This window comes from Pelodiscus sinensis, chromosome 18 (assembly GCF_049634645.1).
Source record: "Pelodiscus sinensis isolate JC-2024 chromosome 18, ASM4963464v1, whole genome shotgun sequence".
NCBI classification, from domain to species: Eukaryota; Metazoa; Chordata; order Testudines; family Trionychidae; genus Pelodiscus; species Pelodiscus sinensis.
Window position 1 is genome coordinate 5,462,859 of NC_134728.1, and position 27,969 is coordinate 5,490,827.

Below are 27,969 nucleotides of genomic sequence, written 5' to 3' on the forward strand. Positions count from 1 at the left end.
AAAGCAGCCATTCTTGTGCAAAAACTTGCTGCCTGTCTACACTGGCCGCGTGTTCTTGTGCAAGTAAACTGACATTCTACTGTATGAAATCAGGGCTTCTTGCGCAAGAACTACGATGCTCCCACTCAGGAATAAGCCCTCTTGTGCAAGAGTTCGAAGAGGCCAGTGTAGACAGGCAACATGAATTTCTTGCGCAAGAAAGCCCTATGGTTAAAATAGTGATAGAAATGTAGCCGTGTTAGTCTGGGATAGCTGAAGCAAAATGCAGGACAATGTAGCACTTTAAAGACTAACAAGATGGTTTATTAGATGATGAGCTTTCGTGGGCCAGACCCACTTCCTCAGATCAAATAGTGGAAGAAAATAGTCACAACCATATATACCAAAGGATACAATTTAAAAAAATGAACACGTATGAAAAGGACAAATCACATTTCAGAACAGGAGGGGGATGCGGGGGGGGGGGGGGGGGGGGAGGAAGGAAGGTAAGTGTCTGTGAATTGATGATATTAGAGGTGGGGAGAGTGGGATGTTTGTGAGTTAATGGTATTAGAGGTGATAATTGGGGAAGCTATCTTGGTAATGGGTAAGATAGTTTGAGTGTTTGTTCATTCCTTTTTGGAGAGTGTCGAATTTTAACATGAATGACAGTTCAGAGGATTCCCTTTCAAGTGCAGATGTAAAAGATCTTTGTAGCAGAATGCAGGTGGTTAAGTCATTGAGAGAGTGTCCTTTCTGGTTAAAATGGCAAGAAACTGTTTTTTCTTTGTGATCTTGTCTGATATCTGTTTTGTGGGCATTAATCCTTTGGCGAAGTGTCTGAGATGTTTGTCCAATGTACATAGCAGACGGACACTTTCGGCACATGAGAGCATAAATTATATTTCTGGATGGTTAAAATGGCCATCAGAGCTTTCTTGCACAAGAGAACATCTACACTGGCATGGGTGCTCTTGCGCAAAAGCACATGCCAGTGTAGACACTCTCTTCTGGAAGAGTTTTTGCACAAGAACTCTTCTGCAAAAGAGTTTTTGTGCAAGATCACGCCAGTGTAGACATAGCCAGGAAGTTTTTTCTAATGCCTCCCTGGCTGTCGTTTAAATGTATTGCTCCTTGTCTGATCCTCAGAGGTGAAGGAGAATAATTTTTTGGCCTCCTTCTTGTAACAAACTTTTAGGTACTACAGTAGGCTTCCGATAATCCGGAACCTATGGGACCTAGGTGGTGCCAGATTATCAGATATGCCGGACTATCAGGAGGTACTATAAGCTGGTTATATATACTGTATACATTATATACTGTATATAAAGTGTTCTTAACCCTTTTTATTGTACATTCTGTACACAGTATACTGTAATGTTTTAGGGGTTTTTTAAGCCTTTTTTACCCTTTTTGCTCAGTTCAGCTGCTGCCGCTGTTACCTTGTGACTCATTTTTTGCTGAAGATCACTCACTAGGCTCTTGCCATTTTGATGCCGGACTATCAGGCGTGCCGGACTATTGGATGCCGGACTATTGGAGTTTTACTGTAATGGTGTATTTTTCTAAAATCCCATGACTTTAAAACCAGTTACATGATTATTGTGTGATGAGAGAGGCTGATTGATGTTTTCATATTTTGGGGTTGGCAACACTGAGATGATGAAAATGTTGTGGAGAAGTAGCATTAACACTGCACCTTTAAGAATATTGTCTTAAACATTTGATCATTTATTAAACCACCAGACACACTTAGTCCATGGCCACAGACTTAAAACCATGTTTTGAAAAAGGGCTGTAATGGGGGGAGGGATAGCTCAGTGGTTTGAGCATTGGCCTGCTATAATGTAATTATACTCTCTGTGTGGCCTTGGTCAAGTCATTTAAACTCCTTGCTGCCTCTTTCACACCTGTAAATAATGAGACAGATCAGATAACTCTTGGATGCTCTGGTGATGGGGGGGCAGAATGAAACCTAGGCTGGATGGATGATACCTGCCTGTCTTATAGGACACTGCACTTTTCCTTCACTTTGAAAATATCAAAGTGCTACCAATTCTCACTATTTCACTATGTCAGGATATTTTCTAGAGCTGTGTGGAGGATGGAAATTCTATTCTCTGGAAAACCATGAAAAATGAAACATGAACACTTCAAACTTCTCTGCAAACCAGAAGTGGTGGTGGATTTTTTTTAATTTCATTTCAAATTGAATGGAAACATTTCCATTCAGTTTTGACTTTGTATTCTATATTATAATATAGACTAAACAAACTATTATGCAGCTTTGAAAGGAAACATCGAAATGTTTCCTTCCCAGAATGTCTAATGTTGGAAATTTTTGTCCTCACATGACATTTTGGGGAAATGAGTGTAACTCTGCAAAATGTTACTGATGTCAAAATAACTGCATTCTGACAGACAATTGCTCCATGAGAGTTATTTTCCAACCAGCACTAAGGTTTCTCTTAATGCACCAGTTTATGGAATCACATGATTAGGTGAGACTCTCAGTTTTCCTTCTCCCCTCTCCCCCCCCCCCCAAAAAAAGATTTTAGTATATCTAGTTGAAGAGAAAAGCTTAGAAATGGGACTTCAAAAGGCTCAATATCCAGCCAGCAGAGAAACAATAATGGTGTATTTTTTCTAAAATCTCATGACTTTAATACCAGTTACATGATTATTGTGGGATGAGAGAAGCTAATTGATTATGTTTGGAGGTGGCAACACTGAGATGACGAAAATGTTGTGGAGAAGTAGCATTAACACTGCACCCTTAAGAATATTGTCTTAAAATTTCAATCATTTATTAAACCACCAGACACACTTAGCCCATGGCCACAGACTTGAAACCATGTCTTGAAAAGGGCTATAATGTAATTTTGTTTTATAGCTGTGCCTTACAACGTTTTCCCCTCAAGAATGTGTTATAAATGGAATTTTATAACATCCTTAAAAGGAAGCTCAATTTCCAGATGGGCTGCTACTTGTATTTGGAAGTAAAACCTTTCATTTTGATAGGCATTTCTGAACCTGTATGTGATGGGGTGAGGTCACAGAAGACCCCTTGGGGGTGTCACCAGGGTGCTGACAAGACCACTTGTCTTCCTGCTCTCTGGGGCTCCTCACCACCTCCCCCACCCAAGGCCCCGGACTGAGATTTCACCCTCCCCCCCACCCCCAAGAAGCAGTACAGACATTGAACTTCTTATAGGGTTGCCAGATGGTTTCAACAAAAATACCGGACACGCTTAGCATGACATCACAATCGACATTCCATCTGATTTAGAAAATACCAGACATTTCTATTGTCTCATTTCTATTTTCTCAGTTTGTTTCCTGAACAGAAAGCTCAAATACTGGACTGTCCGGTTCAAAACCGGAAACCTGGCAACCCTAACTTCTTCAGGTCCAAGGAGAGTACAGTTTTGGGCCCAGCCTCCTGGCATACCAGTCCCCAAATGGGATCAAAACCCCCAGTGAATTAGCTGGGGAAGCTCCCTTTAGCAATGAAAGGAGCTATATACACACTGGTTGCCCCACCAGGTGGTAATTATTTACCCTGGGTTTGATAGAAAATAAAAGTAATTTAATTAGGTCCGAGCAGTAGGATTTAAGTGGTAATACGTGAGAACAGGCAGAGACAAGTAGGTTACAAATCAAAAGAAAAAAAAAAGGCTTGACTAATTCTACACTGAATCCTCGGTGCAAACTTTTCAAATTCCCCCTAAAACTTCTTTTCCAGCTGCCCCTCCAAACCAGGGCTGTCTCCCCACCCTGAGGTCTTCAGCTCCTTTCTTTAGGTACAGCCCAGCCAAAAGACCCAGGTCCCTGCTTCCTTATTCTTTTTTAAAGAATTGAGGCCACTCCCTACCAACCACTGCTCCAATTTAAAGACAAAAAAGATTGTTTAACAGTTGCTCATCAAGACATGGAGAGTAACCCCTTCCATGTCTCTCCTTCAGACATTTAAAACCCACAAAGTAGTCCCCGCTCCATGTCTAACGTTACACACAAAAACAATACATACATCAAAGCAAGATAAACAGAGCCAGCAGATCATGATACGAAGATTGATGGGTTACATGAAATAATTTGCTGAAAGCAGCTTGGAGTTAGGCACATTCATGAGCATAAGTCCACTTCATAAAGCATGGGGGTTGGAGATCCATCACATTGTAAAGGGTGATCATCACCTTGTTTTTTAAAAACAAAGCAAAAAGTGTGATATAATTTGTGACCCAAGCAACATGGAAAGTTCATGGCCTATAAAAGATCCCACATTAGATTCCATCTTGCTTGATTAGTTGAACAAGCGTGAACTATGTCTCTGTGGAATAATCCAACCTTTTTTTTTTTTGTTTTTAAAGATGAAAAATTCTTAATGCTTGTTGTACCCATGTGCCCTATGCTGTGATTGGTGTATGTAATTTTATATCCTACAGCGTGTCTAGACTATAGGGTTTTTGTTTTTTTTTAAGTGGCCTTTTTTTCGAAAAAACTTCCCCTGCATCTAGACTGCTGCCGTGTTCTTTCGAAAGTAAATCGAAAGAACGCAGCAGTTTTTTCGACCGCAGAAAACCTCATTTTACAAGGAATAACTCCTTTTTTTTGAAAGTGCTCAAAAGGAGTTATTGAATGCGAGCTGTGCTTTTTTGAAAGAGAGCATCCAGACTGCCTGCGTGCTCTCTTTCGAAAAAGCAGCTCACTTTTTCGAAAGTACTGGCTCTAGTCTAGATGCTCTCTTTTGAAAGAGGCTTTTTTGAAAGATTCTTTCGAAAAAGCCTCTTTTGAAAGAGGCTTGTAGTCTAGACATACCCCTAGAGAGAAGTCCACACTGTGAAGTTGGGGGGTGGGTCAAGATCCGGACTCCATCAATGTCTTTTGAAGTGCCATGATCTAGGGTTTGGAAATGAGCCCATCCCGGGAGGAAAAAGCAGATTTTGGTGATGCATGCTGCTCCCAAGGAGAGCCCAGCCCTACCCAGTGCTAGAGGACCGAAGGGGGCACGAAGCAGGATGGGGAAACTAGTTCTCTGTGTTGCAGATAAGAATCTGCCTGGTTCCAGCCCCCCTGACTCTAAGCACCAGAGGAGCCGCTGGTTTTATCTGGAATTGTGTGAGCTCTGCAGATCAGGGCATAAACGATGAGGGTAAAATGTCAGGGGGCAGTTGCGTACGTCGCAGAATCTCCGTGCCACTTGGCAACTAACTTCTTCAGCTCAGCATTTCCCGTCGTCCCAGGGAGACGTCAGCTAAAAAAGTCAGCCCTGTCTCAGTGCACTTCGGCGGGTTGCACCCTGGAGTTCTCTGCGCAGCTTTTCAGCATGTTTGGCTCACGGCAGTCTAGACCGTTTGCTTATTCTACATTTTTTTCTAAAATCTGGGGCGAAACCAAATACTTTCTTGTGCCTTTCAAAGGGGGAGTGTTGCTGTTTTAGCTTTTGAGGACATCTCAGGGAATTGGATTAGCAGGGGAATTCCTGGGCAATGCTTCATCTGTGTTTTGTTTTTTTAAAAATTCGATGGCCACGGTTCAAAATACAGTAGACCAAATTCTGCCCTGGGACTTGCACAGGCAACACTGCCAATTAAACACCAAGCAGGGTCACAGGAATGGCTTAGATCAGAGCTGGGGAACCTTTTTTGGCTCAGGGGCCAGTGACTCACAGAAAAATCAGTTGGGGGCCACACCCAGGTGAGATGCAAAATAAAGAAAATAACCCTCACTAATGTGGCCCCTCCTACTCCCCCCGATTTCCCTCACACATCAGAGCCTATGGAGGCCTGGGCTAGTAGATTTTGTGTGCTCCAGCCTCACAGGGAGACAGCGGGGGGCAGGAACAGACAAGCCAGGGACCACATCCTGCCCCCGGGCCTTGGGTTCCCCACCCCATCTTAGAGCATGATGGAACAGAGCTGGTTGGTTGGTTTGTTTATAAACACAAGGGCTGTGTCTAGACTTGCCACTTTTTCCGGAAAAACTTGCCAGCTATCTACACTGGCTGCTTGAATTTCCGCAAAAGCACTGATGATCTCATGTAAGATTGTCACTGCTTTTGCAGAAATACTATGCTGCTCCCATTCGGGCAAAAGTCTTTTTCCGAAAAACTTTTGCGCAAAAGGACCAGTGTAGACAGTGCTTTTGCGGAAAAGCGTCCTGCCAATCTAGATGCGCTTTTCAGAAAATGCCTTTAATGGAAAACTTTTCCGTTAAAAGCATTTCTCGAAAATCATGCCAGTCTAGACGTAGCCCAGGGTGATTCCGTCTGGTCCGACTCAAAGGCAGCTCGACTGAGTGCAGAGCTGTGGCAAAGTGGAAGAAGGGTGACAAGGCTCAGACACTGCATCTGACTCCAACCCACCTTAGTCTGCCAGACAGTCTCTGGAGCTCATCGTTCTCCAGAGTGCAAACAGCTACCCCACCTTGAGGGGTGGGCGGGGGGGCTGTCTGGGAAATGTACTAGGCATAGAAAGACCCTCACTCCACACCTTGCAACTGTAACCACCTGAGCTGTGGCCAGGGTTAGGGGGTGAGGTTTCTAAAAGGGTGTCACAAGAAGGAGGGAGAAAAATTGTTCTTCTTGGCCTGTGGGTATAGGACAAGAAGCAATGAGCTTAAACTGCAGCGAAGGAGGTTTAGGTTGGATATTAGGAAAAACTTCCTACCTGTCGGGGTGATGAAACACTGGAATAAATTGCCAAGGGAGATTGTGGAATCTCCATCAGTGGAGATATTTAAGAGCAGGTTAGACCAACCTCTATCAGGGATGGTCTAGATGGTGCTGGGTCCTGCCACGAGGGCAGGGGACTGGACTTGATGACCTCTCGAGGTCCCTCCCAGTTCTAGTGTTCTATGATTCTATGAGGGAGGGTGCAAGCTGCATGTGAGCAGCAGAGATAAAGGCAATATGATTCCTGTGTTAACAAAGTTGTCCTGGCTAACTAGATTCAGGATGGGGACACTTGGGCTGCCAGGGTGGCTGTTTTTACCAACACACATTTCCAAGTTCCTCCCCTGCTACTGCTCCATGACATGATCCAAAGTATGAGTAGGTGAGGATTGCGTCACCTGTGAGCATCAGTAACTGGCCAGTGGACCAGGAATTGTGGCATGAGGGGGTCAGATTCACCAAGGCAGTCACCTAGGGTGACAGTTGTCATTTCTACTCTACAATTTGGCCACCTAGGAGCAAATCAGGCCTCTGTGGGGTGGGAGCTATGCATTTTCCTCCTTACAGATGTCTCAAAGGGTATGTCTACACTACAGAGGCTTTTTCTGGAAAAATGGCGATTTTTTCCAAAAAAATTTCAATTACATCCACACTGCAATCATGTTCTTTTGATTTTTGTGTCAAAAGAACAGAAGGGTTTTTCCAGCATTGGTAATCCTCGTGGAGAAAGTCTTTTTCCGAAAGAGCTCTTTTGCAAAAAGGCGTGTGTGGATGGGGAAGAGGGAGTTCTTTTGGAAGAAGAGGAAAAAGCACAGGTGCCCTGGTGGCCACTCCATCCACAGTAATCACAGCTTACATGCAAGAGAGCGTCCATTCAGTGTGGATGCTATCTGTCGAAAAAGCAGATGGCTTTTTCGATGAGCTTTCGCAGTGTGGACGCTTTGTTTTGGAAGAAGTTTTATTGGAAGATTTCTTCTGCAAAAGCTTCTTCCGAAAGAAACCTGCAGTCTAGACATAGACCATCTCTGAGGCTTTTGCAAACCCCACGTCACACTGCACAGAAGACTTGCAACAGTGGTTTGAGTCTGTGAACCTTTCTTCTGTACCTTAAAGCCCCTTTTCCCCAAAGCAGGTCTGTTAGTTTAAAACACATGCTCATAGTTAAAGAACAGTCAGCGTGAGGTGGAGGCAGACACATGCTACCCCTCCGCAGGAGGCTGGAACATCTGGGTGCCCTATAGATAGTGTCTGATTTCCATTTAGTTTTCATTGAACTTTTGCCTTTGATTTTTTGTTTATATCTTTCCCTCTCCCTTCACTGTCCCACTGTGGGTTTTTCTGCTTTCAGCTCTGTGTTCGCCCTACATGCGCCATCTCTCCCTTTCTCTGCTCCTCTCTTCTTGGATTCTGCAAAGCAGGATGGGGGCTTAATAACACCTCCAATAATAGAAATGACCAGGCCCAGAGAACGTGGCAATAACAAATACAACATGTCCCATTAGTTCTTCCCCGGCCATCAGGGGAAGACCAAAGGTCCATCTAGTCCAGTATCCTGTCTGCCGACAGTGGCCAATGCCAGGTGCCCCAGAAGGAATGAACAGAAAAGGGAATCATCCAGTGATCAATCTCCTGTCCCCCATTCCTCTCAAACAGAGGCTAAGGACACCCCACCCATCCTGGCTAATAACCGTTGAGGGACCTCTCCTCCATGAATTTCTCTTGTTCTTTTTTGAACTCTCTTAGTTCTTTTTTGAACACTGCACTGTCACTCAAAATAAGAGATGCAATTTGAGCTACGCAAATTGCATTTATTTCAAAGTTATTTTGACATAGCTTATTTTGTCATTTGGTGCTGCCTACACAGCACCAAATTCTGAAATAACCTGCCATTCTGAAACATCCCTTACTCCTTATAGAATGAGGTTTACAGGGACATAGGAATAGCGAGCTTGATATAACAGGCTTGCCGTTGAGACACAGGATAGCTCTTTCAGGATACTCTGGTATTGCAGTGTAGATGTACCCTTAGGGTGTGTCTAAACTACATGGCTCCGTCGATGGAGCCATGTAGATTAGGCTGATCGGCAGAGGGAAATGAAGCCTTGATTTAAATAATCGCGGCTTCATTTAAATTTAAATGGCTGCCGCGCTGAGCCGACAAACAGCTGATCAGATGTTTGTCGGCTCAGCGCGCTAGTCTGGACACTCCCGCGCCAACCTGAAAGCCCTTTATCGACCTCCCCATTATGCCTCATAGGATGAGGTTTACCAGGAAGGTCGATAAAGGGCTTTCATGTCAACAGGGGAGCATCCGGACTGCCCCGATCTGCCGACAAACAGCTGATTGGTAGAGCGGGGCAGCCATTTAAATTTAAATGAAGCCACGGTTATTTAAATCGTGGCTTCATTTCCCTCTGCTGAACAAACAAATCTACATGGCTCCATCGACGGAGCCATGTAGTTTAGATACACCCTTAGAGTCCTGGTCTTCACAACATCCTCTGGCAAGGAGTTCCATAGGTTGACTCTGCATTGTTTGAAGAAAAACATCCTTTTGTTTGCTTTTAAACCTGCTACCTATTAATTCCATCTGGTGACCCTTAGTCCTGATGTTATGGCAACAAGTAAATATCTTTTCCATATTTACTCTCTCCACACCAGTCATGATTTTATAGACCTCTATCATATCCTCCCTTCCTCTCCTCTCTTTTCTAAGCTGAAAAGTCCAAGAAGGGCACAGATCACAGCCCTTCAAGTTCAGAAACCCACAAGTGTGCAAAGCAAATGTAACGGATCCTGGTGAAATGCCTTTTGTTTGTTCTTTGTGTTGGGGAAGGGCAGATGAAGGATTGTTTCCCTGGGTTTATAATAGCATGACAAAAAAACAAAACAACAAAAACACTTTGCTGCTGTCGACAAAAAGGAAGTTAAATTCTGCTGTCTGTAGCATAGAGGCTGTTGTACATTTGATCCTTGCTTATATCATCATATTTGATATGGGGTGTGCTGGAAAAATTACATGCTCCCTTTTCCCAATGGACTTGATGGTACTAATAGCATGTTTCGATCGCTGCCTTCCTGTCCAATCCAGTCTGGGCTATGAGATCACTCTTGACGGCATGGCAGGTGCAGCTGATGACTCCAATAGCTGCAGCTCAGGGCAGAGAAGAACTGGGAATGACTATTCTAGGACCGGAGAAGCCAAGAGATAGCAGGTTCCAACAGAGGTTCAGTGGCAGAGTTGTGAGAGGGATCCAAGCCAAGAATGGAATATTATGGGCACAGCAAGCCTGAACTTGGGAGATGTTGTGTTGGCACAGCAGTGTGAGGGGAAGGCGGACACGTGCTATCCCTGTTTAGTCCATGTTGTGAGTCCCTCCTAAGAACCAAAGTTGCTCTACACTGAGGCCAAAACAAGGAGGAAGCCCAGGCACTAAGCTAAATGAAAATGGAGGCCCAGATGATGGCTCAGCTCCACCACAGGCAGGCAGGCTGTTGAAAGGCTCTAGTGCTAAGATGCAGGGATGTCATGCACCAACCTGAGCTTTTTTAGTAAAGCGGGGGGTGGGGGGGAAGCACCAGCTTTGGTGTGGATGGGGTAAGTGAGGCATTGGGTGGCAGGGGAGAAAGGGTGAAACAGAAGCCAGGGCCATGGTTCAGGTGCGGATGGACCCCCTACCCCGAATTTTAGGGGAGAGTCTGGTGCTCCTGGGTTGGGGGTATGCCTGCAGGCATGGGGTCATGGGTTCTCCTCTTCCAGAGCACCAGTAAGGGCCAGGAGGCTGACGCTAGGTGAGCGCACAAAGCCACCGCTCTTCCAAAGGTGATGCAAGGGTCAGTGATGAGCTGGGCCTTACCTATTCAAGCAGCAGGCCGCCGGCTTTCCTCTCTTCAGATGGTGAGCTTTGTCCTCCCTCCCTCCAAAGCGGCTGTGTCTGCAGGAAACTTCCCCTTGAAAGCCCTGGGCTGTGTGTGTTTAGAGTGGGTTGGATTAACGACCCGCTCCCGAGAGGCTGGTCTTGTAAAAGATGGTTGTCACGGAAACCTATGGTGAGAATAGAGACGCCATAGAGCTCTTCACAATGTCCGGTTGATAGGCTTGTCCTCTGCTCAGAGGTGCAAATGAAGGAGCAGGATGAAAAATTCAATCTGTGTCGGGCCGAAGGGGCTCAAAGACCAGAGAGGAATTCAGACGTTCTTCCGTACCACAGACCGTTTGGTGTATGGTGTCCGCAGTCTCACCATAAAAGTCATCGCTACATCTCCCAGCCTGATGTAGGACGCATCCTCTCGATGTACCATCTCCCAGTCCTGGAAGCTGGTCTCCACATGTGGAATTCACCACTGAAAAGATTAGCAGGAGCATAGTGTTCTCTGCCCAATGTACTTAGGTTAGACAATCTCTGGGGGCAGAAACCGACTTTTCATTCTCTGTTCAGAACCTAGCACAATAGGCTCCTCCAGGACTGAGGCTTCCGGATGCTGCTGCAATAGAAATAATAGCAAAGCTATCTCCCCACTGAGGGGTGAACCTCAAATGCTCAGACTTGGGATTGAATTTAAGCTCTTTCCCTCAAGAGTGCTCACCTCTAGATGGAGGCGGACTTTCATGAGATTGGTTTATCTCACATGGTTTCTAGCAGTACCGGTTGAAAACTTCTAACTTTTGAATGTTTTCCCCACAATCAGGGTCAATATTTTTGCAAAACTTTGGCCAAAAACATTCTTAATTTCAGCCCTGCCCTACTTTCAGTCAGTTGAAATGCTGTAAGAATGTCCCCCTGGAGTTGGGTGGGTCAGTACCTACTTGGAAGTTACAGAAGAAAGGCACCAAAACACCGTAGAAACCCCAGGGCTGAATTTTGGAACAGTCAAAGTTTAGTCCAAGTTTGGCTGCAGGTTCAGGGCTAGGAACTCTTATATTTCTGGACCTGATGGATCATCCTTAGGACCACATCTTGATAGCCTTATTCGGTCTTTATTCATGCAAAACTCCCTCTGACTTACTTCCACGAGAATTTTACCAGAGTGAGAAGCAGTGTTCCCTGTAATATTTCCCATCCCTGAGCGGAATGAATTTTGTTGTCACACATCAACTCCACATTAGTCCATGTGACCCCTTAATATTTGTGCACATAACCCAATTCCTGTGGTGGGGGCAGGGGAGGAGGCAAAGGAGTTCTGAGTGTGGAAGGGGGCTCTGATATGGGGCAGGGGCTTAATGGGAAGCTGTGCAGCCACGCGGCTTAGCAGGAACTTCGGTGAGAAGGCAGGGCTGGTCTCCCCTTTGCGGAAGGGAATGGTGGGCTCTGGGCCAGCAAATCCTGATAAGGAGCCTCTTGCAGAGTATCCGCTCGGCTGTCCCCACTGGTGGATGGGATGCCCCTAGACCTACCCACAAGCCCAATGGCTCTTCCAGTATCCCTAGAAATCAAGGCCATCAGCACTGCTGATGACCGCCCCCTAGGGCTGGCTCCCAGTGGTGGCGGGCTCGTTGATGTGGATCAGACACTCCCGGGTGACATTATCTCTTCTGACCAAGCTCCACAGAGCCATCTGTATCCACCTGGACTCCGCCCTTCCCCTGGCACAGATAGCAGGCCCACCAGGGCCTCTGTGGATTCAGAAGGCGGAGGGACTGAGTCATTTCAGGCCTCACCTCTCCTTCCATGCAGGGTGGGGCCAATCCATGTGCCCGGGGGTCCCTCCATGACAGGACCGCTCTCCTCCTGAGGGGAGAACTCAGGGTCCGACTCTTAACCATCAACCACAATGCTTTGGAGGAGGCTAAATGTTCCATCCAAACTTTTACTAATGTTGAACCATTGACCACAACGCACCTTCAAGTCACTCAGAGGTGGCTCTAATGCGTGTAATGAAACAGGTGAGACCAGGCGATAGCAGCATGTAAAATATTATTTCCCACCTCATCTTTGCCCACCATCCCATCACAAGAAAATTAATTTTTTTTTGGTGGGCAGGTAAAACATATTTTTTTTCATCCTGTCGTGGGTGGTGAAATTCTGAGGCAATTGTAGCAGACTGGCCTACCGTTCTTTAGCTGTTTGGTTTTCTCCCTCTGCCAGGTGTTTCTGACCAAGCTGTAGTCACAGGGTTGGAAATCCTCCATGACCAGTTCTGGGATGATCCGATTGACGAGTACCAAAAGGATATACCAGGGCTATGTCTACACTGGCGGTATATTGCGCAAGAATGAACGTTCTTCTGCCAAGCATCCACGCTGCCCACTTGCTCTTGCGCAAGAAGATTTACAGTAAAGCGTGGGAAGAGAGGGCTTCCTGCACAAGAGCTACGCTCTTTTCTAACAGGTGTAAGCTCTCTTGTGCAAGAGCTCTTGTGCAAGAGGGCGGTGTGGACACGTGGCAGGGGTTTTTTGTGCAAGAAAACCCTATGGCTAAAATGGCCATCAGAGCTTTCTTGTACAAGAGAGTGTCCACACTGCCATGGACACTCTTGCGCAAAAGCACATCTCGCACATAGCAGTCTGGACGTGTTCTTGAGCAAGAGTTCTTGCACAAGAACCCTTGCACAAGATGTTCTTGCACAAGAAGCCGCCAGTGTAGTCATAGCTGTAGTGTCTTGGTGCTAGAAGCCAGTAGCATAAGCCCTTAAAGGCAGAAGCCATCTTTATGTTCTATGTAAAAGCGGCGAGGAGTCCGGTGGCACCTTATAGACTAACCGAAGTGTTGGAGCATAAGCTTTCGTGGGCAAAGACCCACTTCGTCAGATGCATGTCAGAAGCTTATGTTCCAACACTTCAGTTAGTCTATAAGGTGCCACAGGTCTCCTCGCCGCTTTTGCAGATTCAGACTAACACGGCTACCTCTCTGATACTATGTTCTATGTATGTCCTACACCTAGCACAGTGGGCGATGCCCCCGCTGTACAAATAATCATTAGACTTCCTCTTGCTTAGTCTTGATGGCGCTGCTGAAGTGGTGTGGCCAGTGGCTACAGGACTTTGTTTTGTTCCCTGACACTGTATTTCTCTTAACCCTTCAGAAAATGAGTTCCGGGGCAAGCTGCTGAATCAAAGGTGGACCTGCGGAGAAAAGCTCAGCAGTTGTGAGACAGCAAAAAGCCTACACAGCAGACACAACAAGGTGAGCAGGCAGGGTAACCTTGCCAGGGCCTCGCAGGGAAGGAAGCTGCCTAGAAATCTTACCCCCGGGTATGTCTACACTACCCCGCTAGTTCGAACTAGCGGGGTAATGTATGCATACCGCACTTGCTAATGAAGCCCGGGATTTGAATTTCCCGGGCTTCATTAGCATAAGCGGGGAGCCGCCATTTTTAAATCCCCGCTGCTTCGAACCCCGTGTAGCGCGGCTACACGGGGCTCGAACTAGGTAGTTCGGACTAGGGTGCCTATTCCGAACTACCGGTACACCTCGTTTCACGAGGAGTACCGGTAGTTCGGAATAGGACCCTAGTCCGAACTACCTAGTTCGAGCCCCGTGTAGCCGCGCTACACGGGGTTCGAAGCAGCGGGGATTTAAAAATGGCGGCTCCCCGCTTATGCTAATGAAGCCCGGGAAATTCAAATCCCGGGCTTCATTAGCAAGTGCGGTATGCATACATTACCCTCCTAGTTCGAACTAGGAGGGTAGTGTAGACATACCCCCTTATTTTGGACTGTAGACAGCACCGTTAGCAAATCCTATTACCTGCCTTTCCCTGCCCTATAAAAAGATGAAATCCACATGGCCAGCGGGAATTAGCAGAAATGCCTGGCCATCATGAATCCCAGACACCACATATAAAAGGAGAGACTGCCTCCAGCTGTAAAATTTGGATCCCGATCCATGTCCTTCCTTCAAATACTTTCTTTCCCCACGACCCTTTGTTGGGGGATGCTTGGGTCTGGGGAGCTGGGTGAAGCCCATCTCTGGTTTAAAAGGCTCTTTCTCTAAGATGCAGGCTGAGTAGAAGAAGCCCCTTGTGCACCAGGTGAAACCTCAAAGCTTTGGAAGGAGATAAATGAGGCATTCATTCCTGAACCCAGCCTGTTAGATGGCTCAGGGAGAGGAAAGCAACTTTGTTCTCAATACAGCAACTCTTTTAGGGAAACTGGTCGCAGCTGTGGCCCTGTGAAAGGGGTAAAGCCAACACTGCCAAACCTCACGGCTGATTTGGAGGCTTGAATTCGGCGTAACACGGGGGGGTGCTCACTATACAAAAGACATTTCCGGCTTTCTTTTTGGCCCTTTCAAGGATTGTCTTGATAAAAAAAATCTTACCATGCAATGGCCTATCAGCCAGAGATCGCCCCATAACTGATGTTAATTTACTTCCCCCAAACCTCAAAATAAACCTCAAACCTAGCTGCGGAAAAGCCTTCTTTGCTTAGCAAATTGTGATCTATACGCAAGTGCTGTCAGGAGCGTTCGTGCCCTGAGAGAGCAGTGTAAGCAGCTGTTGCTAAATTTAAAACGGGTTCATTAGGACTTTGATATTGGACATGCCAGATAAGCACTTCCTTTGGATTTAATAGGTCAGGGGTATGTGACTAAAACAAGGGTTTTAAAAACATAATATTCCTAATAATACCTAGCACTCAGCATTTGCTAAGCAGCGTCGCCGATTCTCACACCACCCTAGTTGTCGTGTGTGATTTTTATCCCTGTTTTGCCAATGGGGAAAGCAAGGCAGGAAGGGGAAGGGATTGGCCTGTGGCCTCAGGATAAGTCTTAGGCGTTTGATTGGGGACTGACAGCTGGTCGATATCTAAAAATAGAACCCCACTGCTTCAAAAAACTCACATGCAAGTCAGGGAGTGGTCATGGTAGGGTCCTAGTAGGTAGGTCATGGTCATGGTAGGGCTAATGGAATTACTCAGGCCAAGTCTGCACTAGGAAACTATTTCAAAATTAGTAATTTTGACTTAATTCCTGATTTAATACATTTGAACTAGCGTGTCCACACTACGGAGAAGCCTCAAAATTAGTCCGAGGCAGGCTCTGTTAATGTGGATGTGCTACCTCGACTTAGAGCCCCGGAAGTAATTAGTTTGAATGACTCTGCGGAGTAATTATTTCGAAATAGTGGCACCGGAGCATCCTCACTACCGCTATTTTGAAATAACTATTTCAGAATTAGCGGTACTCCTGATGAAAAGCAGGAGTACAGATTTTGAATGATTTTGAAATATCAGGCTTGGTGGTGTGGACACTCCACCTATACATTCGACTTTGTAGGGGGGGGCATTATTTCGAAATAAAGTTCTAGTGTAGACAAGGGCTCAGAGTATTAAGGACTATGCAGTCATTTGCCACTCCTCCCATGCTTCCTACTTAGTCAGTAGGAGTCTGAACACCCACCCCTTCCCCCAGACTCTGAGGTTACGTCTAGACTACAGGCTTTTGTCGACAGAGGCAAATTCTGTCGACAAAGCAAGCTGCTTTGTCGACATGAGAGCGTAGACGCGAAGGACAGTGTAGATGCAATAACACCTTCTGTCGACAGAACTCTGTTGACAGAAGGCATTATTCCTCGTAGAATGAGGTTTACCGCCATCGACAAAAGTGCCGAGTTCTGTCAACGTTATGTTGACAGAACTCGGCAGTAGAGTAGATGCAGGTGTAGTTTTGTCGACAAAAGGTCACTTCTGTCAACAAAATCCCGTAGTCTAGACACACCCTGACTGTGAACTAAAGTAGCAAGTGTCCGGCTTGCAATCTTGAAAGTGGACGTATTTTTTTGTTGTATGGAGCAATCCCTTTAAGGACTATATGTGCTCACCTGCCCATGGTCATGAACACTCACGTTTTGTGTGTGTGTGTGTGTGTGTGTGTGTGTGTGCAGAGGTTGGACCTGGACACACACGTGCACACGCTTGTGCTCTACTCATGTGATCAGTCCTTGCGGTGGTATGGATGACTGCCATGAGCAATAGTTTGAAGGTTTTGATTCTATCCGATAAAAGCTAAGCTAACCTTTATGATCAGAAGGGCCAGATTTTTCAAACCACTTTCCCCTATGGTGCACACATCCAGGTCCATTTAGACACACTTTTAAAAATGAACCTCTGCAATGAAGTATCCATTAACTGTTAAACACTCCTATGCAGCCCTTATGGAAACCCAGCAGGAGATGACGGCTCGGATCAAATGTGAGACTTCATGTGTGTGTTTAATGCCCATACAGAAAATATAAACATCTTCTTTGTAGGAGCTCTGGCTGCAATTTGTAGTCCGCCGAACAGTGTGGCGGAGCGGGACAATGTGGAGTGTGGTTATGCATACAAAGAAACAAAGGCTCAGGTGTGAAATGAGAGAGCAGTCCAGTGATGGGTAGAGTGAGTCTTTACACTTCCAGCTGGGTCCATCAGTCTGGACTCTCCGTTCATCACTCTCCTGGGGCCTGTCACTGCATGGGGGAAGAATCTCTCTCCTTTCCCCCACCCCACTGCTTAATTCTTTTACGCTCTTGAATGCCAGTTGATCAGCAGAAAGTTGGGGTTGATGAAGGCTGGTAGAGATTACATCAACTGCAGAGCTACAGTTCATCTGCAAATTTGACACTATCACCTTAGGATTAAACAAAGACTGTGAATGGCTAGCCAACTATAAAAGCAGTTTCTCCTCTCTTGGGGTACGTCTAAACTACATGGCTCCGTTGACGGAGCCATGTAGATTTGTTTGTTCGGCAAAGGGAAATGAAGCCGCGATTTAAATAACCGCGGCTTCATTTAAATTTACATGGCTGATCAGCTGTTTGTCGGCTCAGCCTGCTAGGCTGGATGCTCCCCTGCCGACATGAAAGCCCTTTATTAACCTCCCCGGTAAACCTCATCCTACGAGGCATAACAGGGAGGTCGATAAAGGGCTTTCAGGTCGGCGCGGGAGCGTCTAGACTAGTGCGCTGAACCGACAAACAGCTAATCAGCTGTTTGTCAGCTCAGCATGGCAGCCATGTAAATTTAAATGAAGCCGCGATTATTTAAATCACGGCTTCATTTCCCTTTGCCGATCAGCCTAATCTACATGGCTCCATCAATGGAGCCATGTAGTTTAGACACACCAGTAGTGTTCACACCTCCACATCAGCTGCTAGAAGTGGGCCTCATCCTCCCTGACTGAATTGACCTTGTTCTCTCTAGCCTTACTCTTGAATGGAACTCTTTTCTTATGCCTGTATATTTATACCGGCCTCTGGAATTTCCACTACATGCATCTGACGAAGTGGGTCTTTGCCCACGAAAGCTCATGCTCCAATAAATCTGTTCGTCTCTAAGGTGCCACAGGACTTCTTGTTGTTTTTGCAGATTCAGACTAACATAGCTACCCCTCTGATATTTATCAGGAGTGGGGAACCCCAGGCCTGGGGGCCAGATGCGGCTCCCCCCACTTGCCTGGATCCAGTCCCCGAGGCTCAGGGCTTACCCCCATCACTGGGGAGCCCACGCTGACACGCCATCCCTCCCACCACTCCGACTGTGAGGCTAGAGTGCACCATGGGCCCCCATAGGCTCTGGCGTGCGAGGGGAATGCGGGGAGTGTTTTTTCTCCTTCTCAGTCGGAGGCCACATCAGTGAGGGGTTTGTTGGTTGGTTTGTTCTTTGCTTCTCACTTCTGTGTGGCCCCTGATGGGTTTTTCTGTGACTCGGCCCCCAGCCCCCGAAAAAGGTTCCTCACCCCTGGACTACGTGAAGAGGCCCATCAGAAACCATAGTGATAGAGATGCAGCCGTGTTAGTCTGGTCTAGCTGAAACAAAAGACAGAACTATGTAGCACTTTGAAGACTAACAAGATGGTTTATTAGGTGATGAGCTTTCGTGGGGCCAGACCCACTTCCTCAGATCAATTTGTGGAAGAAAATTGGCATGACCGTATATACCAAAGTGATACAATCAAAAAAATGAACACACATGAAATTGACAAACCTTCCCCCCTCACCCCCACTCTGTTCTAAAATTTGATTTGTCAATTTCATATGTGTTCATTTTTTTGATTGTATCACTTTGGTATATATGATGGTGCCAATTTTCTTCCACAAATTGATCTGAGGAAGTGGGTCTGCCCCACGAAAGCTCATCACCTAATAAACCATCTTGTTAGTCTTCAAAGTGCTACGTAGTTCTGTCTTTTGTTTAATCAGAAATCATGTTTGGCATAACTTTCTGGCACTGATGTTGGTGGCCAATTTGGTCACAGGGCTGCTGTATGCCCCTCCCCTATTTCCTGAGATGGTAACACACGGGGGGAGGGACTTTATGAAAATGCCTGCTTATTACAGAGCTTGAAAACAATGGTGTAGAGGAACTGCAGCAGGCCTGTAAGCAGGAATTTCTCTGTGTGTGACGGGGGAGGGGGGTTGCTTTTTCAGTAAATGTGGACCTCAAGGATGTGAATGAACCCCCCTCCATGATCCCCCAATAAAGCAGGGAAATCAGCCCCAGCCTTCCCCCAGATGCCAGAGCGTGGGGGAGGGAGGCTCCTGCAGCATGCTGTTCCTACCTTCCCATGGCTGGCCAGGGCATGCTTACTTGGAGCACCATAAGGGGGATGCTTACTTGGACCACCATATGGGCCTGTGCAGGTCCCCCCCGTCTTCAAGGATCAAAGAACCGTTTGTTCATCCTAATCCCCGCAGGTCCCTCTGAGCATGAAGTGTTGGGATTGCATGTTGTAGTGCTATCAGTAGGAAACGCTATGTAAACCTAAGCTACCGCCTAAGACATTACCTTGGCCTAGCGCCTGAATGTCAGCCCCATGCATGCAGATGCTCTAGCTGTGGCTGTGTGTCAGCTGTGATGCTGCGTAGCAGCTTTTCTGGTCTGTTTCCCCCATGCGCTGTTCTTGCTACAAAGCATTAGCACTTAGTAAATGTTTCGTTTTGGGCCGCGAGTTTTAGCAAATGAAAAGTGACAGTCCGGCTTCATTAGGACGTTGGTTATCCAGCTGTAATTTTTAATTTGGGGGTTGGGATGAGCTGCAATCTTCCACATAAAGATGTCAAGGAGAAATCCTCCCCAGACTTGACGCCGGAGAACACCAGGCGGGGTGTCCTTGCTCTACAGCAGCGAGGGAGCAAAAAGCAACCGCTAGTTTATTCAGCTGCGAAGGGGACTCACAATGGGTGGAATGTCAGGAGGATTTAAATCAAGCAGCAGGGAGGACCCTAAAGCGGAAGAAGGGGGAGGGGAAAACCCAACCTCCGAGCATGCTTACAAAATAACAGCTGGCAGCCAGAGGACTGATGTGTAGGCTTGGAGATACATTCTGCTTTTAAAAAGGAGACGGGGCTTTAGGCTAAAGGCAAATTTCCTCCCCCTCTTCTTTTTTTCCTTTTAATTAACAGCGATAGCAGGCCCGTAGTGCCAAAGTCATTCTTATTTCATGGAATGTTTGATGGAAAAATACATGAGGGAAGGGTGGGTCTTAGAGTTTGAGTCTGAACTTCAATGGGTGGCTGCTCCCATGCCATCGGGCCGCATTCTGACCTCACTTGGCTCAGCTCTGAAGCTGAGGTAAACTGCGCAGGGCTGAGGTAAATCGAAGACGTGATCCCTGGTAGAAGGGAGAGGGAGTGAAAATGAATCCGACTCGGGTCCCTTGTGCCGTATCCTGGGGGTGGCACGCTGGCTCTGAGGCATGTTGTTAAACTCCAGTCGTCAGACAGCCAGAGAGCAGGGAACTGAAATTCTAGCTAATTGACTCTCACGATCCAAAGGTGGAAACTAAGGGTACGTCTACACTTGCTCCCTAGTTCGAGCTAGCGATGGAAATGTAGCCAACCAAAATTGCTAATGAAGTGGGGATTTAAATATCCCGTGCTTCATTAGCATAATCTCGCCCGCACGTTATTCCGCTCAACAGCTGATGCGAACCAGGAAGGGCACTCCGGGACGTGTTAGTTCGAATCAACCCAATTGGTTCGAACTAACGTTACTCCTCATTTTTTGAGGTAAACTGCTCATTTTTTGAGGAGTAGCATTAGTTTTGGGGGTTTTTTTACTGAACAGGGGAGTCAAATACCAAACAGTCCAGGTGAAAACCAAACACCTGGCAACCCTACCTTGGCTATCTGTGAATATGTAGAGCTCTGCAAACGGGCATAGGCCTGCTCTCCCCCCGGTAGCAACATCTTGCAACTAATAAACTGTCTTCCCACAATTGTAATGACATCAGGAATTTAAAAGTGTCAGTCAATTAGGCACTTGGGTGGGACGAGCTGTGCTCCTGTCTTCTCCTGGTGGACATGGCGCTTAGGTGGGAAAACGACCTGGCTCTCTCCTTCCTAAACCGGATCGGCATGGGCTTATTGAGGGCTGACTTGGCCCAGGGATGAATTGGCAGGCAAACTGCATCTTCCTGGGAAGAGCTGTGCCTGGAGGCACTCCCTCTGGTGAAGCACAGCTCCTGCGGAGTGAGGACATGGGACATGGTTAGACAGACACCTGTCAGGGATGGTCTAGATGGTGCTTGGTCCTGCCAGGAAGTCAGGGGGCTGGACTTTCAGTTCTAGTGTTCTAGGATTCTATGAAATGCTGGGTCACTCCCTCCAGGCCGTTCCACTGCTTAGCCTGGGGGAAAGAAGGAACTTGCCCATCCCACCCAGATGTGCACCGGGAGGCCCTGTCAGTTGGCTGCACTGGAGACCTGAAATATGTAATGTCCGGTAGGGTGGGGCTGTTTTCTCCCCCTTGCTCCCCTCCACGGCAGATTTCAAGTTTTGTCTGCCAAGTGCCCGCTCCCCATCTCTCTGTTTCTTTTATTGTCTCTGTCTCCTGTATAATTAATTTTGCGGGGTGTGAACCAATGAAGGTGGTGGGATGTAATTGGTCAAGTAATCATGCTACAATATATTAGGATTGGTCATTAAATTTCTGTAGAATGATTGGTTCAGATATATTTGAAAATATTACTGTGTATATTAGGGACAAACAAGAAGTGAGGGGGGAAAAGAGAAGCAAAGGAACAGGGAGGAAGAAAGAAAAAGAAGCTGGAGTCCTGCTTGCTGGAAGCTAACCCCAATAAACCTCAAATTGTTTGCATCTTCGGACTTCGGGTATTGCTGTTCTGTTCACCTGCGAAGGACCAGGCGGGTGGGAGGATAAAGGGATAAGTCCTCTAACAGTAATTATTACTGCTTCCTCTTTGAGGGCACTGCCAAACGGTAAGGACGGGGGAAGGACTGAAAACCCCAGGCCGAGAATTACTGCTCAGTCCCTTTTGGTGGAGAAACATGATGTTCCATGCACGTCTTTCTTTGTGCATTCTTACTGCTGAGAGGCAGGTTTCAGTTACTTCAAAAAGTTGTAGTGGAAATGTGTTTTCTTCCTGTAGAGGAGACCTAGCTTCTTGTACACAAATCCCATTGATACCTACAAACGAACAGGAATGGCAACTTTGTTTCGCTCTTTCATTCAGCGGAAAATACAAATTCCACTCGGAAGCCCCCACCCCTCTTTGTTGGAACGAATGCTTTCTAAGTAGGTTTGTGTCTTCCAGGCTCTGCAGCGCTCTTGAATATACATAACATATTACCGCTGACCTTGGGGAATTTCAGCACAGCCCGTAATGATATATTTGCATAGAGCTGTCAAAACGACAAGACAGGCTCCACCTCCAGGGTGGCTGAGAGGTGCACAAAGGCAGTTACCCGTGGGTGTCCTAAGGAACAAGAGCTGGAGCACGAGCTTAAACAAATTGACATTGTGTTTCATACTGTGGTTGGCACCTACAAACCTTTGTGTCCAATTTCTATCAAATTAAGCTTCAGAAGTATATTGTATTGTAACACTAAAGTTGTGTTTTAATTATTATACTCATACTGTGTGTGTGAGAGAGAGAGAGAGAGAGAGAGTTTTGATTCAGACCTTACTCAAGCAAAACTTCCATTGAAATTTATCTTAAGACCTTGTGATTTGGCTCTATAACAAGGGGGCGCAATTTAATGAATTTTGCTACATGGTCATGGGTGAGGTGGTGCCTGGGACAGAAGGGGCGGAGTTGGGAACTAGACTCCTCTCGAAGTTGTCTGGGGCTGGAGGCTTTGACTTAAAAACATGGAAAAGGGCTCACAGGCCTGCCACTACCGAGTTGCCTAGCAGGCACCTGGGTTGCTGCTGCTATTTAAAGAGCTCACAGCTCTGGCCCCTGCCGGGGTAGCACCATGCCTGGGAGCTGTGAGCCATTTAAATGGGATCCTGCTGCCTGAGCCACCACCTAGAAATTCGGTGGCACCGGCAGCAGACTATAAATAGAAAGCAGCCGGATGCATAGTACAGGACAGTTCGTACCGCTCAGAGTTTGCAGACTAAACAGACAACAGGATGGAAGGGGAAACAGAAGTAAAGTGACTTACTTAAGGTTAAACAGCCAGTCGGTGGCGGAGCCTGGGACAGTACAGCCTAATGATTAGCAGGACTGGATGTCGAAGAAACCTGGGCTCTGTCACCTAGCATTGGAACAGTGAATCCACGAGGGACTTTGCTAGGGGTGCTGATTTTACACGGAAGTTGTATACAATGGTAACAGGCGGCCCTATAAAATTGCAAGCTAGCTAGCTAGTTGTATGCTGTCCTTGTAATATTATGAATACACAACTGAGCTAAATAGGGTTAGCATTCCCTAGTTCTTTAGTTCAGTATCCAGTGCATCAGAGCAGCGTTGCATCTTTTCAGAGATCAAGAATTAAAGATTGTTACAGTACAGAGAAATGCGCAGAGGTTTTCGTTGGGGGCAAGGGAGCTGGTTCTTTTTTTTTTTTCTTTTCCCAGTCAGCGTTAAAATAATAGTAACACAAACCTGGGTAGCTTTCCAACTGGGCCATTATGCACACTGGTGTGAGACTCTATGGAAATACCCTGTCAGTCTCCTGGGCTGCCAACGCGCACTCTGTGACCTGAAGTTTCATATTAAAGCGATTTGTCTAGTTTTGGCCTCATCAATGAGAAGTCTTCTAAAGGCCGGTGGTTTCATATAAGCCTCCTGCACAGGAGGCTGACAACACCGACTCTCAGGATGTTCGCTGTTGGCAGTGTTAGCTCCATCCACTGGAGAAAAGTAGACGGGGGGGGGGGGGGGGGGGTCAGAGGAGAACACCTCCGTCTAGTTGTGCACCTTGCTGGGAAATGTTGCCCAATAAGAAAAGGTTTTATTTTCTAGTCTAATGATTTAAAAAACCCAAAAAACCTTGACGGTTGTTGTGTTCACGTGAGTCTCAATCCTCACTGCTTTAGGGGTGCTGGGGGCAGCACTTTGTTTCATACAGGCCCACAGTTTCAAAAGTTCATGTTTGTGTGTGTGTGTGTGTGTGTGCATGCGCCCATCTTCTAAAACGATTAGCCTCCGTCGGAGCGTGCTATTGGAAATCCATCAGATTAGGAGGGCAGTGTGCCATATAGAGTGTCTCTCCTTTCAACGCTCTGCCAGCAGACCCCCTTATAATTCAGTAGCAGTTTACAGGGGCTTTCAGGGGCTCGAGGGAAAGGGACATGATGTGCAGCTACATCTCCTTCCCTCTCGTGCATTAAATCCCACTTGTGGTGCATCCCCGCTGTCAAACAGAGGAATGCCTCCAGTTCATGCTTGCAAACCAGGAGATGCTGTTTTTATCTGACTTGAGCAGGGAAAAACCAGAGATCCAAAAATACTGGTGATTTTTATAGCTGGAGAAGCGAGCAAGTGAATTCTCTTTCAAAGCCAATGCTAGTGCTGACGAAAGTGAGGTGACGTTTTTAAGCCATCTTATTGTCACTGAAAAATGCATATGCACAGGGACCAAAACATTTCACCGAGATGCCTTTTTGTTTTGGCCAAAAAAAAGGGGGGAGTGAGATTAAAAATTGTAGAGTTGAAATGTTTCATTTTGACCATTTCTAAAGGAAATGGTTTGATATCTGGATTCCAACTGCCCTGTTTGTTTTGAATTTTGCATCCTCTGAAAGTAAAAACCCTCCAACGAAATGTTTAATTTTCGATGGGATCTTTTGTTGGACTTTTCGACTTTCGTTCTGAAAAAAAAAAAAACATAGGCCTTGTACATTGACCCCCCCATTACATTTTACTAGATTATTTTTGGTGCAGCTACTGCCCTGAAATATCTGTTAGCACAATTCCGGGGCTCTCCTAGGAGTTGAAAACACATAACTCCACAACAGTGTGTGTCTAATGTGAAAGAGGCAGCTGGAATATACAGTGCTTGGAAAGTTTTTACTCTGGCAAAATACGTTAAATAGGTAGGGAGTCGAAATAGGGGATAGTTAATGCAAGACAGGCCCTACCTCATTACCATCTCCAAAGCCCCCAGCAAAGCTTATGAAAGTGCTCAAAAAGCCTATTTACCATATTTTGATGGGTTCCCCGGTGCCGTAGCCATGTGATGCTCTGATCAGGAATTAGAGGGCCTTATCCATGTGAAAAGGATACACTGCAAAGCCAACTGATCCAGCCAGACAATTTAACACTGCCACCTTCCAGTATCGGCAACACCAGCACATCAAATGGTCAATATCCCTTGGCCTCTTCCACTTCTGTTCATATGATGATCTCTCTGCAGCTGTGTCTTGTAGTAGTTGTAAAAAGGCAGTGGGGTGGTGCCAATGATGCTGACCTATACGTGTGGGGGGGAGTTAGGTGGCTTGCCCACTATCTCTTCAAACTCCCAGTGAGACACGTTTGCACCCAGACACTTTGTGCATGCTCCAGTCCTGGCCGTTCAGAGTTCTGGCCTAATTTTCATCTTGTGTAAATGACGAATGTGTTTCCTTTGAGGACCAATGCCGCTCTGTGTGTGCAAAAGAGCAAAGACCCATAAGTTCCCTCCTGTACTTTAGTCAAAAGGTTGTATGAAAATGTGAGCCTCCCTCTATATTTCTTCCATCTCAAAGGGAGGGGAGGTAGTCCAGTCTCCATGGTGACTTCTTTCATGGCCTCTCTTCTGCGTTTGCTAACAAGAATGGATTAACTGGGGACAGGCTTTCTGAAGGATTAGGAGCATAAAGATGTTCAAGAAAGATGTGGAGAAATTGGAGAAGGTCCAGATGAGCAACAAGAATGATGAAAGGTCTAGAGAACATGACCTATGAAGGAAGACTGAAAGAAGTGGGCTTGTTTAGTATGGAAAAGAGAAGACAGAGAGGACATGCTAGCAGCTTTCAAGTATCTAAAAGAGTGTTACAAGGAAAAGGGAGAAAAATTGTTTTCCTTGGCCTCAAGGATAGAACATGAAGCAATGGGCTTAAATTGCAGCAAGGGAGGTTTAGGTTGGACATTAGGAAAAACTTCCTAACTGTCAGGGTGGTTAAACACTGGAATAAGTTGCCTAGGGAGGTTGTGGAAACTCCATCACTGGAGATACTTAAGAGCAGGTTGGATAGACATCTAGCGGGGATGATTTAGATGGTGCTTGGTCCTGCCGTGAGGGCAGGGGACTGGACTCGATCTCTCTCTTCCAGTTCTAATGTTCTATGATTCTATGTTGCACATCCTGTCTATGATGACACCAACTTCTGGGCACTAAGGATATATCTACACTAAGAAACTATTTTGAAATTACTTAAATGGACGTCACTCCCAATTTAACAAAATGGAAATAGTGTGTCCTCATTACGGGCCCCAGGAAGCACTGGGGAGTAATTAGTCTGAATTACCCTGGGGAGGAGTTATTTCGAAATAGCAGCACCAGAGCGTCCACACGACCACTATTTCGAAATAACTACTTTGAAGTTAGCAGGGAAAGCAGGAGTACAGATTTCTAAATAAGCAGCCTGTTATTTCAATATAACAGGCTTGGTCGTGTGGGCACTCTACTTATTAATTCGACCAGGGCCGGCTCGAGCCATTCCTGCGCCCCGGGCAGCGGGCGGGTGACGCATGTGCAGCTCTACCCCAAGTGCACGGCACATGCGCGGCCCCACCCCCCGGCACACTGCGCACCTTACAGCTGCAATCCAGTGTGTGGCACTGGATTGCAGCTCTAAGGGGCATCGCGTGGCCCCCAGCCCCGTGGTGCCGGATTGCAGCTCTAAGGGGCACTGCGTGGCCGGGCATGTGGTGCCCCTTACAGCTGCCATCAGGTGTTCCCCATAGGTTGGCATCCCAGGCAGCTGCCCAGCTAGCCTCCCCCTCCCCTTTAATCCAGCCCTGAATTCGACCTAAGGAGGGTTATTTAAAAATAAAGCCCTAGTGTAGAACAGGGCCAACAGTGCTTAACTTGGTCATAATTGTGCCAGTTATCTAGGCTCGGTGCTCACTTTCCAGACTACCTTCTCCAAAGGGCAGGATTAGGACCTGAATTGTCATCCCTCTGTATTTTATCCCCTTCCAGCTGAAACTCTTCACACCAAAGCGAAGAAGTGCTTCCTGTTGGCCTTTAAAAACAAAACCAACCAAACAAAAAAAAAAAAAGGTCGATCAATTGCAAATGGCAAGGTGCTTTGGGGAAATGAATACCACAGCTGTTTGCTCCATCAGTAGGAGTTCGCCGTTTGCAAGCAGTGCCCATTATGCTTTCTGCAACCCTCTCTATTCTCTGCTTTTTGAATAATTTATCTGCAGGAAATCCAAATTGCCAGGGCACCAACAGAATGCTTGCCAATTTCCCTGGGAAAACTGACAAAAAACACCCGCTCTAGATTTCATTTCAGCAGAGCATAGCCGCCTAGCAATCAAACATATTAGTTCTATTGTACAGCACGCATCGGAAGGCATTAGCGAGCTCGCTCCGAGCAAGGCACATTTGAAAGGCTCATAAATGTAATGAAGTCCCGTTGACACCTGCTCCTCTCCACACTTTAAATGTGAGCCATTGGTCCATGGGGAACCAGGGCTTTAAAAATAGAAATTATAGTAATTGTCTTCTGGGTTATTGGGAAGGTTGTAATAAACGTGGCGCATAACGCTCCGGCAGCACGAGACTCGAGCTGACAGGGCGCATAAATTACCCCAGGTTTTGATTTTTCCAGCCCTCCTAACAAATGACATAAATCACTGTATGCTAGTGCTGCATTACCGGGGGGGGGCGGAAGGGAGGGCGACGTGGGCAAATTTCATCTTGCTGATTTGAGGCTCTTTCTTCAGTGGGGGCGCTTTGAGGGAGCTTTGTCATCTCCTGGCTTTTTAGAAAGGAAAATAAACACCTTTCGTATGGAGAGAGACAGGGGCAAATCACACTCGGGGCTCATTCAGTTCTTGCAGTGAAGAAACGGGCCCGCACGGTGATTTTTTTTTTTTTTTTGGTGAGGGTTTGTTCAAGAACAGAAGCGGAATTAAAGAAGGCATTTTGAGTCGCATATTTAAATACAGCCTCTCCGGCTCCTCATTGAAGAACAGATCACGTGGTCGGTA

General features: G+C 46.5%; 1 protein-coding gene across 7 annotated transcripts in view; it reads left to right on the top strand.

Annotated features, from left to right (window-relative positions):
* The window catches only part of MYT1 (myelin transcription factor 1), a 141,233-nt gene that overhangs the window by 36,242 nt on the left and 77,022 nt on the right, over nucleotides 1–27,969 (top strand). For all 7 annotated transcript variants that reach the window (XM_075901020.1, XM_075901021.1, XM_075901023.1 and 4 more), the window contains exon 2: nucleotides 13,676–13,776. In XM_075901020.1, the coding sequence (XP_075757135.1) occupies nucleotides 13,676–13,776 (101 nt within the window). The remainder of the gene's footprint in view (nucleotides 1–13,675; nucleotides 13,777–27,969) is intronic.